At 41.4% G+C, this 12,966-nt stretch overlaps 1 protein-coding gene across 6 annotated transcripts in view; it reads right to left on the reverse strand.

Moving 5' to 3' along the window:
- Positions 1 to 13: 13 nt before the first annotated feature.
- LOC116840819 (potassium voltage-gated channel subfamily KQT member 1) overlaps positions 14 to 12,966 on the reverse strand; it is a 73,169-nt gene continuing 60,216 nt past the window's right edge. For 4 of the 6 annotated variants that reach the window (XM_032808049.1, XM_032808048.1, XM_032808045.1 and 1 more), the window contains 4 exons: positions 10,836 to 10,946; positions 7,607 to 7,763; positions 4,393 to 4,515; positions 14 to 2,654 (listed from right to left, as the gene is read on the reverse strand). In XM_032808049.1, coding sequence (XP_032663940.1) covers positions 2,553 to 2,654; positions 4,393 to 4,515; positions 7,607 to 7,763; positions 10,836 to 10,946 — 493 coding nt within the window. In that variant the 3' untranslated portion in view covers positions 14 to 2,552. The remainder of the gene's footprint in view (positions 2,655 to 4,392; positions 4,516 to 7,606; positions 7,764 to 10,835; positions 10,947 to 12,966) is intronic. The other 2 variants (XM_032808050.1, XM_032808047.1) reach the window with 1 other exon arrangement.

A 12,966-nucleotide genomic window follows, 5' to 3' on the forward strand; every position in this document is an offset into this window, starting at 1 on the left:
TATATATATATATATATATATATATATATATATATATATATATATATATACATATATTTATCCAAGGTAGCCCGTTTTAAAGAGGCCAGTTGAATATTTGGAAAATTGAACCCGACAGATAAAAACGTTTCAGACGAAATGTATAAAGTTTCGAGGCAGAAAAAACGGTAACTTTAAATTTTAATTAGGGTCATTCACTCACATCATATGGAGGTCAACCTTGTTTTTCTTTTAATAAAAAGTGTTGCTTTTTGTAGCAAATTCTAAAAAATTGCTAAATTCCATATAGAAAATTCCTAAGACGTGTAAGATCTAGATCTAATAGTTTGGAAGTTATTTAGTAATGAAAAATGCAACTCTCTTATCATCCGCAATGATGCACGCGCGAATTTATGTATGTATGTTCGAGATATTCGGCTGGCCTATTCAAAATAGGACAACCTGTATAAATATATATGTATGCATGTATAAAGTGCGAGACACACACACACACACACACACACACATACAGATTTGCTCGGTAAAGGACAATCTCCTTGCCCGCGAAAGACTGGTCGTTAATCGATCGGCGCGAAGCAGAGAATTGCGAGACAACGCGAGTCCGTCGTCGCTTGAACGCTATCTGAACTTATTAACATTATATTGCTCGTCTCGATTTAGAACTATCTTGGCAGTCGACGAAATCATAAGAACCGCAGCTATTACGCGTCCTCTGCGTCGATGTCTCTCGAATCGATCCCGGCCGGCCCTTACATCCGACTCGCGACGAAAAATCGCGAGTCCCCCGGATTCGTGCTGCGTCGCAACCTACGGCTTCGATCCTATAAGTAGTAAGAGAGAGCTTCGTACGGGCTATAACGCGCTTACGAATCGCGCGAAATTCGAGAGAGCGCGGTGCACGTCTCCGACCTTAATGTTCCGTAAATAACACTACGTACAAAATATAAATTGTATTTGTATGCGAGACAGCGTGTCGCGCCTCCATGCTACTCGCGGTATGTAAATATTGACACGTCTCCTCTCCTCGTCTTCCTCTTCTTCCTCTTCTTCTTCCTCTTCTTCTTCTCTCGCAGCGTGTATCCTTATATTCTTAAAACATTCCTTAAAACTCGCGCGAGCGTCGAAGACTAATATTACAGATACATATACATATATGAGTATGTATATCGTATCGAAGGTTCACGGAGCAGCACCTATAATCTATGTAGACGTATTGCTCTTCAGGGACAAGCATTGTAGGCGAGTGTGGTCGGGGAATGCCATAAAAAAATGGAGAATAATATAGGCGGGCTTAAAGCGGGTTACCTCGAAATGCCTACTACATTTGTGCTGGGCCGAAGAAATAAAACGGGATACAAATAAATCGAGGGCTCGCGGCTTTAACCGAAACGAATCGCCTGAGCGACTCGTCGGCGACGGTTCTCCGTTGGCTCCGTCGGTTTCGTGTGCTGGGGGAGTCGTAACGGAACCACGACTGGAAACCATGACCCTTTTCTCGCGTGGGGAACCGTCGGTGTCTCCTCGGTACCGATACTCGATGACGAGATTCCGTTTCTTCGATAAATAATCCACCGATCGGCAGGACGATCGGCAGTCTATATACGAGTTTAATTAACAGGCTTAAAATCTGCTCTAGGAAGTTCAGTTGCTTATTGTTCCTCTTTATTATTCCTAGTTGGCCCGAATGATGTTCCCATTGGCGTTTACTCATTCCTTCGGCGAACTGAAAAATACGGAACAGCGTCGATATTCCTGTCTCCTTTTCACCCCCTTTCTTTTCGTTTTACCGCTCTCCGGGGACGAGATCGAGCGCCGCGATTGATCGTCGTCCCGTCGTCAATGAATAATGTATATTCGTTCGCGCCGTAATAACTAACCACGCGACTTCGCATGCTTTCGTTTCGGTCCACGAAACGTCGCTTTTTCCACTTCTTCCTTTATTCTTCCTTTTCTCTTTCCTTTTGAACGGCGTACATGGCGCGTGCAGAGCGCGCGTGTAGCGGATATAACGATCCGCGATTCTCATCCCCCGTTTCCGCTCGCGCCCCGTTGACTCGATCATGCTTCCTGTGCGTTTGACTACGTCGCTCGCGTTTCAAGGACTCTCCTCACGACCTCGAGCCGACAACGGGTGCCGCCACCGGATATCGCTCTTGTGTCTTCCGGAAAGTGCGGGTGGTGATCTCTCACGGCGATACGTTCCTTCGGGTTAGATCGTTATAGGATCGAAGTTGTAAGAAGCGTGGTTTCCTCCGCGGTCCCCCGACTTCTGTCGTGTCGCATGTTACCCCTCCGATCTCTTTTCCTTCAACGTGCCACGTGGTTTCCAGGATCCTCCTCTCGAGACGGATGTCGGGCGACACTCGCTCTTCGTAAACGTTTCGTACTTTCCGGACGTATACTCAGGATACCGTCGGGACACCGGCGTTTCGCGTTCAAGTGCTCTCACTGAGCATACTCGGCTTCACCGTGGTTATTGTGACGCGAGGTGGGATCCATGAAACCGATCGTGACCGTGAAATGGATTGCACAAGTTCGCCGGGGGCTCTCTGTTACACGTCGTCCTCTATACTACGCAGCGGTATCTGCTGTTTCTGCGCCACCGCGTTCAGCACGTACACCAGCTGGTCCAGCTTCTTATCCATCACCGACAGCTGAAAGCAGAAAGTGCAACCCGATGCACTCGGATCCGTGATCGTAAATTTTCATCGAGATTACGCGCGAACGCGCAGTACAGTAAAGTTGCACTTATATACGGGTTGTCTATGCGTTTCGCTGGCGAGCGCGCGTAATCGTGCACAATCTCAGTAATCTCTTTGGCGGAATGCTCACTTGAGCATGTAAATTTCATAAGAAAGAAAGTGAATGCACAACTACCGCGCATCTATCAGCAAAACACGTAAACAACCCTTTGTACCGACATTTATGCAAGTGCAACACCTTGTATAGTTGCAAAACAGTTTAGACACAATGAAGTTGGGAGCTCACCAAACTGAAATTGAAAGTCACTACTGTGTGTATATGTGTGTGACGGGCTTACCGTAAATTATATATATATATATACATATATATATATATATATATATATATATATATATATATATACATACACATATATATATACAGGGTGTCTCACACTCTCCTCCGGGCATTTTGTGGGGACGTAGTAGGTTGAGGTGAACCGTTTTGCGATATTCGCAATAATTATCAAGATATTAATTGTAGAACGTTTGTGAATGATCATGCAGAATATGGTAAATGAATTACAGTAGCGACGACTGCCGTTGTGTATTTATACTTTAGGTCAAATTAAACAAAAAAATCCTCCAAATACCATTTTGCAAATAATCACATAAATTTTTAATTATTAATTAAAGAAGATGAGTGCATTATCACGCAAAATCGTGCAATAATCTTCTTTAATTAATAATTAAAAATCTATATGATTATTTGGAAAATGGTAGAGGACTTTTTTGTTCAATTTGACCTAAAGTATAAATATACGACGGCAGTCGTCGTTACTGTAACTCATGTACCATATTCCACATGATCATTTACAAGTTTTCTACAATTAATATCTCGATAATTATTGCGAATATCGCAAAACGATACAAGACTTTTATGTTCACCTCAACCTGTTCTACGTCCCCACAAAATGCCCGGAGGAGAGTGTGAGACACCCTATATATATACAGGTTTGAGATCAGGTACTGGTAAAATATAATCGCTTCCCATTTGAAAACTATTACAGCCTCAATATTTTTGTATGAAAGTTTTCGTTTTGAAATGTTCTAAAAAATCTGACACTAAAATAGCATACGGTAGTTTCACGATACCCTGTATATATATAATTATATTATTAATTAATATTATTATTTACTATTATTTTGGATTATTAATTTTTATTGTTATTATATACTGAGAAAAAACGGTTGAATTGACAAAATCGGCAGTCACCGGCCATCAAAAGAATATTGGATCAATTCAATAAAATACAATGTTAATAGAACAATAAGTTGTGTTGATATAGTGATTTCAACGCAACTTATTGTTGCATTAACATTGCATTTTGTTGAATTGATCCAGTGTTTCTTATGATGGCCGGTGACCGCTGATTTTGTCAATTCAACCGCTTTTTCTTCTCAGTGTACAAGTCTGTACAGAAATGTTCTCAATTTTGATAGTTTAGTATGCTCTCAGCTTCATTGCGTGTAGCCGTTTTGTGACTGTATATCTCGAAGCAACGCGCGTTCTTAACTGCGCCGTTTTCACGACTATGAGCGAAGCTCATAATAAATCTGATCACGAGAGTCTACGACGGGATCGCGTGAATGATTAAAATAACCGGACAATCACGACGGATAGAAATATTCGTTAGGGCGAGACACGCACCTGCTGCTCGACTCTGTATAAACGCGCACCAATCGTCATGGGTTTCACGTTGCCCGCTCGGTCGATTCCCGCCAGGTAGCTCCCCGGCTTACCCAGGGTCTGATCCAATCTTCTCTGCAACTCCTGCAGACAAATCAAGCGTGCGATCAACGTTCGTAGTCAATCTGCGCCTGGGCAAAAATGTTATGGCAAAAAAGCACGCCGTCAAATGGAACAGTTAAGCACGTTATTCGCAATCGATATCGTGCTCCCTCTCGTTCCAAAATAATTCTTCCTTCTTCCGTCATTATATCCCGGCACTTTGATGGAATTATATAAAGTATTATTAGATACGGGGGACGAATCCGCAGATTGTCGCAAAGTGAAAAGAGAAAATCAACGCTAGAACATAAACTTTCGGCATTAATGTGACACGCCATAATTAGTGAACTCTTTATTTGAGACATAAAACTTAAAGAAATTTAAGGAAATAATTTCTTTTAGTTTTTATTATTATTTTTATTTAAATGAAGTGAATGATATCTCCTGAATGCAATTGTATGTTTTAAAAATATCTTTTTATTTATAATAAACCTGCAAGTATAAACTTATTAAGGAGTGGCAAAAATCGAAACTACTAAGTACCAACGATAACAGATAACTAAAATAACAAATAACCAAGTAAATATTGCTTCAGGACAACAGTGCTAAATAAATGCATCCTGCATCCTTCGTTGCTGCATATAGCTTGTGAGAAATCGATGTTGCTTGAGAGCAACATTGCCAAATGAAGGGTTAAACAATGCACGGAAGAGCCTTTGTCGCGCTCGAAGAGCAGCAACTCGAAATTTCGTCAGCGGGATTTACTGTGAAGCAACGAGAGTCGGAGGGTGTTATCGATCTCCCCGATACATAACAAAACCCCACTCGCTTGTCACGAAATATCCCGAAGCTTTCTTCGACAAACAAAAGAAAGTGCGCTCGCAGAAGTCGTCTCACAGCGATTGACGTTTTGTCCTTGCCGACCGGCTTTACACGGAAAGCATATTACAGTTTTCTTTTCCATAAAAATTTTTTTCAATTTTATTATGTTTTCAATAATTCACAAGAATAGACTGTCTGTGAGATCTGTCTTACTAAGGCACACAGTAAATTTCATCAGAAACATAGCAAGTGTTTCGTACATTTCAGTAATCGTACATTTCAGTTTCTAAAATATAAATAACACATAAAATAAAATAATAGAGAATTACTGTAGAATGTCAATCTATTCCTCGGCTATAATATCCTGTGGTAATTTTTACTATAATAATAATATTGCAATTAAGACTAATAAGATATTTAATCGAGAAAATTAATAAAAGTGAGGGCAAAAGAGCCAATACGTGGATAGCGCAAAAATTCTTTAAAAATTCTTAAAAATTTATTATATTTTATTAGATATTTTTCACCACTGAAGAGAGAGTTAAAGTGTAATTGAAACGTACGTACGTTTGGTTAATTTTTGTTGCGTTGAGGTATCATTAACATACATACTTTTGTTTATATACACTGTTAGAAAAGTTCTTAAAAATAATAGCATTTTTGTATGTAAATTTAAGAATTTGATATTAAAATTAATTATGGTGAAGATTTTCATAATATTAGGATTTGTAGTGATAAATTAATTATAATTTTCATATTTCTTATAAAATCTAATATTTTCTATCTTATATTCCATGTTTTCTTATTAAATTCCATATTAAATTATGAAATAGTATAACACGTTATGATATGTTAGAATAATTTTTTTTATATTTTTTATATATCATAAATACGAGACTGTTTCGATCACGTGGCTTGAAGGATTTAGCTTGCAAAGTATCGTGGCCTTTATCGAGATTTTAACGAAGCTATCCAGAAGTCTATTTTTCACAATAACATTTCTAAATTATCATAAAAACATTATAAAAAATAAAATCTGATTACGATTTTTTATAACTATGAGTTATTGAATATAATATTGATTTTATTATTACTTTTTTATAACATAATTATGTAAAAAACTTCACATCCCAGTTATTAAATTTAATACGGATTTTTCTAACGGTGTATAAAAATTTTTTGTGCACTACCATCCGCGTGTGTTGCCTCTTTTAGCCTTGCTTTAATTAATTGTCACGAACACTTCGACATCCACTGGACGCAGAGGCAACACTCTTTTAGCTTCGCTTTGATTAATTTTCATAATTTTTACTATAAAACTCTCTCCATGCATCTTGTGCACCTTGTTATTACACGACGTTACCTTCTTCTTCTATTTTTTTTTATTTTATTATAGATTATCACGTTGTGTGCAACTGTTTAGATATGACACGTTTGGAAATGTGGAAATTGTCGAAAATGTTCGCGGAGAATGGATGTCAGTGGATGTCGAAGTGCTCGTGACAATTAATCAAAGCTAAAAGGGGCAACACATGCGGATGTAGTGCACAAAAAATTTTTATACACTATTAGAAAAATCCATATTAAATTTAATAACTGGGATATGAAGTTTTTTTACATAACTATGTTATAAAAAGTAATAAAATCGATATTATATTCAATAACTCGCAGTTATAAAAAATCATAATTATATTTTATTTTTCATAATGCTTTTATGATAATTTAGAGATGCTATTATGAAAACTAGACTTCAGGATAACTTCGTTGAAATCTCGATAAAGGCCTGACGTACACGCGAATAATTCCTGGCGCCTAACTGGCGTAGATACACTCTCAAGTGACAGGCTGCAACGACTATTCGTCGATTAGCTGCCGGCTGTTTTGTGTCGTGTATCGACGACTGCATTGTCCACGCGAATCGACCACACATGCCCCGCGCCGTACCCCTCGATCTTGCGTGTCGTGCTCCAATTGTCGACGAGTGATCGCGCGCGTTCGATTGAGCACTGAGATGGGGGCGGAGGACTCGCTACTGACGATTAATCCGTCAAATAAGGATAATTGGAATTACCGGGACAAACGTGGCGGCTTACTAGGAAGGACAGGTTCGTTCAACACGCCGTCATCAATCCGTAGCGCGTCAAACGATTTGAAGCATTTCATCGACGGCCGCGAAAGAATACCGAGGAAGCAATGAAAAATACAGGAGCCTCTTCTGCAACGTGAGGAAACAGCTGACTTTTTGGGTGACTTGCAAATAACTGTTCTCGACGCGTCCGAAAATGGGTGAAGTCGGTAGGATCAGGCTCACCTTAATCCGCACCATCATGTTCAGGTGACCCTGACTGTATTGCTCGATGACGTCACGGACATCGTACGGTTTCCGAGCCTGTTGAAACTTTCTGCGGGCCACAAAGTACTTGATCTTCCTGATTGCCCGGATAGCGTTTCGGTGTGCCTCTGTCAGTCTGAAAAAAAAAAAAAGAGATAAAGGTCGAAATTCGCGACATCTGACCGACGAATTGTGACGAGAAAAATTGCAAGCTGCGTCACCGTTTTTTTGTTTACTTTGATGACGCTCAAACTCGTTTCAATCTACGGCCCGTTCCAAAGCGGAAAATCGTTCAGTGCTTAAATGCGAGAAGGGGTAGCCCGTTAAACGAGGGGACCGGTCAATACCAACGCGATTAAATGATCGCATTGATGAGATTCAATTGTTCGCTTTGTTATCGCGATAGTTTGAAATGCAGTCGATGCTGTTCAGAGGAGAAATTGATTCCTCCTCGAGTTGCGATCCTCGCTAACTTAATTTTCCTAGTCGGTCGCGACGCGACACAGCTCGTTTCCCTTTCATCGCTACGGACAAGAAGATAACCGATAAAATGCAATATCCGACGTCCCCGTGTACGTGGCCCAAGTATTTTCTAAAACGCGCTAATTCTTACGCGTCGACTCCCTCTCGGTTCATGAAATGTCAGCTCGAGATAGAATAAGGACGCAACGTCGATAGACCATCTCCGCGCGCGTAATCTGCAGGAAAAAAAAAAATTGTCGTACAGGATAGAAAAAAATTGACTCGTGCCAAACGCAATGTCACGTGTCACGTGTGTGCGTTCATTTCGGGATTGAACACTGTCACGCCAAAATATCGGTTTTCTTGCCTCTCGATTCCACGCTAGCCGTCCCATCGGCCCTCGACCCCTCGGCGCTTATCCCAAGAGCCGAGGAGAAAAGCGGCCGTTCCTCGAATGTTTACGTCCACGAGAAAGCTCACCTTCTTGGCGGGCACTTCTTCTGTTACGGATGCAAATGCGCGAGTGAAGTGAGACAAATATAAATGGTACGATCTCGCGCGAGAAGAGCGCCGAGGGGTGTGTCAATGAGACGTCACGACTGCGAAGATCGAACGTTATCGATAAGCAGTCGGCAGATCGAGATGAAGGCAAGAGAGATGAAAATGATAAGCGAGACACGGCGATATGACGAGGACGGAGCGCAGGAAAGGCCGGTGCTTCAAAATGAAATCAAGGCCGTGAGGATACCGAGAGAAAAGCTGAAAAATATCCGAACGAGATCTCCCTTTCTGCTGCCCCAGCTGGCAGACGTACGAAAGCCTCACCACTGCAGCAGGGCGGAAGTAGGTGAGCCGCGAGAGCCGCGAAGGAGGCTGTGGGAGGGAAAATCTGGTCCGCGTCGGAGTGTCTTTATGCACACAAGTTCGACTACGCGCGCACTCGCCGACGCCACCGCGAAATCTGGGTCATTCGTACTGTAGAAAGTAATGGCGCGGTGTGGGAAAAGCACTTTACGAGTCCGCGCATGCGGCGGGAAGGTTCGAAAAAGACCTTTTGTGCGGAATACTGTGCGTTTCGTACGCGTTCGAAGAATCGACTCCCTCGAAGTGTTAATGGCGCGCAAAGCCAGTCGAGGCTTCGCCTTATCTCTCCTCTCCTCCGCTCTTCTCTCCTGTCTATGGATCCTAGAAAACGTGACGTGGCAACGAGATATTTCAGCGCGAGACACGACGAATGCCCCAATAATCTTCCGCCTAATTGTTTAGCCGATATCATTAATTCTTAATGAACGAGCGAGCGAAAGACAGAGGGAGTTGGGCGGATTATATTCCGTGGCACCAAAACATCCGATAGATTGCACCACGGCGCTCAAGATGGACAATACCTAATGTGCTAAATTAAACCTCCGGATTAAAAGTTCAAGGATGTCCTAAATATATAAAGCATTTCTGATACCGCTGAGAATAAAGATGCAGTGTCAAGCCGATATAAGGATTTAGAATAGTCGCCCGGCCAGAGAGCGAATATTTTATTCGAAAGCACCCTCTGAGAATTGTTGAATCAAAACGTGTGTTTTTTTTGTTTTTATCAAAACGAGAATATCACGTGATAAATGCAGACGAACTGGAAGTAGCGCGCGCACTGAAAAAGAAAGAGTTCGGTTGAATTAGGCAGATTTATGATAAAATATGAACGAACCAGAACATGAAGATCCGTTATTCAAGTTAACAAAACTTCTGGTTAACTTGAATAGAATTTTGGTAACTGCAGCCGGAATTTTCTGATTCGTGTCCATACTTCAATCAGAGGTCGGTTAATCCAAGAAAACTTCCTTTCGCGTGCCGTTCAAATCCTCGCTCGTGCGCGCTCCGACGTGCCGCGCGAAATGAAATATACATCGAGCACATCCCGAGTGAATATTCGATACATTCTATTTTCACTCGCAGCGCTTATCATCGGACCGAAAGTGGCCGGTAATAGACGGTGGAAATTGAAGAACGCGGAATTGAAGGGCGCAAAGTTAAAATCGTGGCGCGAGAACGCACACCGTCGGATTGTACGAGCGCCACGAGAGCGCAGGGACATTTTTACGGCGATAGTGGAGAGATCGAATCGCGAGCCTTCGCGCGCGCGTTCGGCTCCAATTTCAAAGGGCATTTCGGGCTATATTCGAGGCCACGTAAACGCGAACGCCGGATCGAAACGCGAGCGCCGGCAGTACTTACGCGTGTTTCGCGAAATGAGATTTGCTCCGAGTAAACGCACACTATTCCTATTCCTATGGAGCACATCCCTTCGCTCTCTATCCTGCTCGGATAGAGAGTTGGCGCGCGCGCGCGCGCGCGTCCAACGATCTGGGCGATATTTATCCGTATATTATGGTATGCACGAGGTATACGAAAATTCCCCGGCGTTATCGATTCCGCATACAAAGTGGAAGTAATTTGCATGGAGATATACGTTCCTCGGCATTCTATACTCTGATTTCGGTCGGCGCGATCCAACTCAGTATACACGCGAAATGGGCGTTTAATAACTCGACGATCGACCGCCACGACGATGGCTGTGCGGCGGCGGGCCTCGAAAGTCGCTTTGCAAGTTATCGAACGGGCCATACACGTTTCCGTCTAGCGCGGCTTAACGCGCACTACAAACCTACAAACAACGCGGCGTCACGTGACGCCAGACGATGGTGCAACTTTCGACGGCGAATTCTCGCCCTACGTAGATCGATGTGGTACTCACGTGGTGACCCTCTGCGGCTCCTCGATGTCAATGTCGATTTCGTCGCTGGTCGCCTCAGTCACCGAGCTCGTCTGCGAGGTGAAAAGGCTCCCCCTGCCAATCGGAAACACACTATTCACACTAAGGGATTCGCGAGTCTGCTCCCTCGCCACCGCGCCGATCGCTCTCCAGAGAAAGTGCTCTTCAGCCGGGCACGGTGCTTCTGTCGCGACAAATCTCTACGAATCGCCATCTCTTCGCAGCGACGTCATAGAATCATACTCGTCGACGACGTAGCTCGTATATCTCGCGAATCGTGAATTTCATCGGAGTTAAACGCACGAAGCGTCTCCAGCTCCTAATACCGCATACGACGCTTCGAATACATCGAGTAGGATAAGGATAACCGGATATTTCTGCTTATTTTTCTTCCCTCTTCTCGTCAGACAGCACACACAGATTATTTTTCTCTTTTCCGATCGTTAACAATTGTTGAAGTAAAAGTACCAATACTTTTGATTCTGCACATTCTTATTGCTTTGATCTTAAAACACGAATATTTTAAACTTTCAACATAAATATATACACATTTATGGAATGTGTACACACACCATATCCTACATGCAGAAAAATATATACTCTCTGCATTCAAGTAAACGATACTCGTTTTAAATATCTTATAAGTTACATATCCACAAATCTATGTCGAGAGAGAAAGAACATGGTTGATCCAATTAAAATTATATTTCTTACCCCAACCATATTTCTTGGTTGTTTCAACACAGAAATGGTAATAGTTTATAAACGTGTTTATTAAGTTAATGCTTATTATGATAGTAAAATTTAAAAATGATAGTAAAATTTAATAAAGAAAGGTTTTTTTCACCATAATTTATGATAAAGTGCATCACTAGTTCATCATAAAGTTCAGCAAATTTATTCAAAATACACTCTGAATCCTCTGAATTTTTAGCATCTCAATGAAGGATATTAAATTAAAACAAAAGTTTGCGGTTTGCTTATTACGTAGAGTCGAGCTAACTTTTTCTTCGACAAAGTTATATAATCTTGTAAAGAGAATAAACTCTTCTGTTGAATACATAGTAATGAGCTTTCCTAAAATTTATGATGAGTATATTTTAAGACTCTCTTATCAAAAAGATATTTTAAGAAAAATATTCTTTATTGAAAATAACTCACATAAAAGAAGGAAAGTAAACTGAGTGGTCGCTTTTCTTAGCAGTGAAATGATATTTGATTATTACTGAAGCAGCAAGAATGTCCATAGTTACGTGTCCAGGCATTGGTACTTTTACCTTAATTATATTTTTTATTTTCTGAATATATATATAAAATCGCCGAGCTACATATGTTACATGCCGTTTAAAGAAAACGCCTTTGATCAATGTTAAAGCGTTTACGACTTTCTCGTCGATACGTTGCATTTACGCAGTGCGCAACCTCCGAGCCTTCCTCGAGAGCGATTTGCCGGATATGCGTCCCTTGACAAATGAAAGAGAAATACCGTTGGGAGCTGCTTTAACAGATTACACCCACGCGAGTAACAAACAACTAAACAAACGTTTACCCCTTTTGTTGTGGGATGTAATACGCCTGCATAATACCGGGAGAATTCTCAAATCGCTTGGATCGAGCGCGAATCGCAACCGCACGTTGCACCACAGCAATACGATTTATCAAAATTCCATGCGTGCCTGGGGAATCTAGATTACGTTTAATTTAAGTAATGCATTATATAGGACGTTCAAAAAGGTCCAGGCTGATAAGATATCTCGCAAGTGAAACATTTTAGCAGGGTTGGGAAGTAACGCGTTATTTGTAACGACGTTACTATTTCGTTACTTTTTTTTGGTAACGATTTGGTAACGCCGTTACTTTTTTGTATCAGTAACGAAAAAGTAACGGCGTTACATTTTCTTTAGTAACGAGTAACGAAATTCATCGTTACTTGTATCGTTACTTTTTTATTATAGTGGCTTCTGTACACAGAACGCGGCAACGCTTGCCACGCGACGAAAGTTTGCACACGATAAACAATTAATGTGCTGCTTTCCGTAAAGCCCATTGTACAATAAGCAATGAATCTTAAGTCATAATAAAATTGATCAATCATAGTCGACTATTAGAAGAA

This window comes from Odontomachus brunneus, unplaced genomic scaffold, assembly GCF_010583005.1.
Source record: "Odontomachus brunneus isolate Ranch 3 - 2012 unplaced genomic scaffold, Obru_v1 Obru_scaffold_012, whole genome shotgun sequence".
NCBI classification, from domain to species: Eukaryota; Metazoa; Arthropoda; class Insecta; order Hymenoptera; family Formicidae; genus Odontomachus; species Odontomachus brunneus.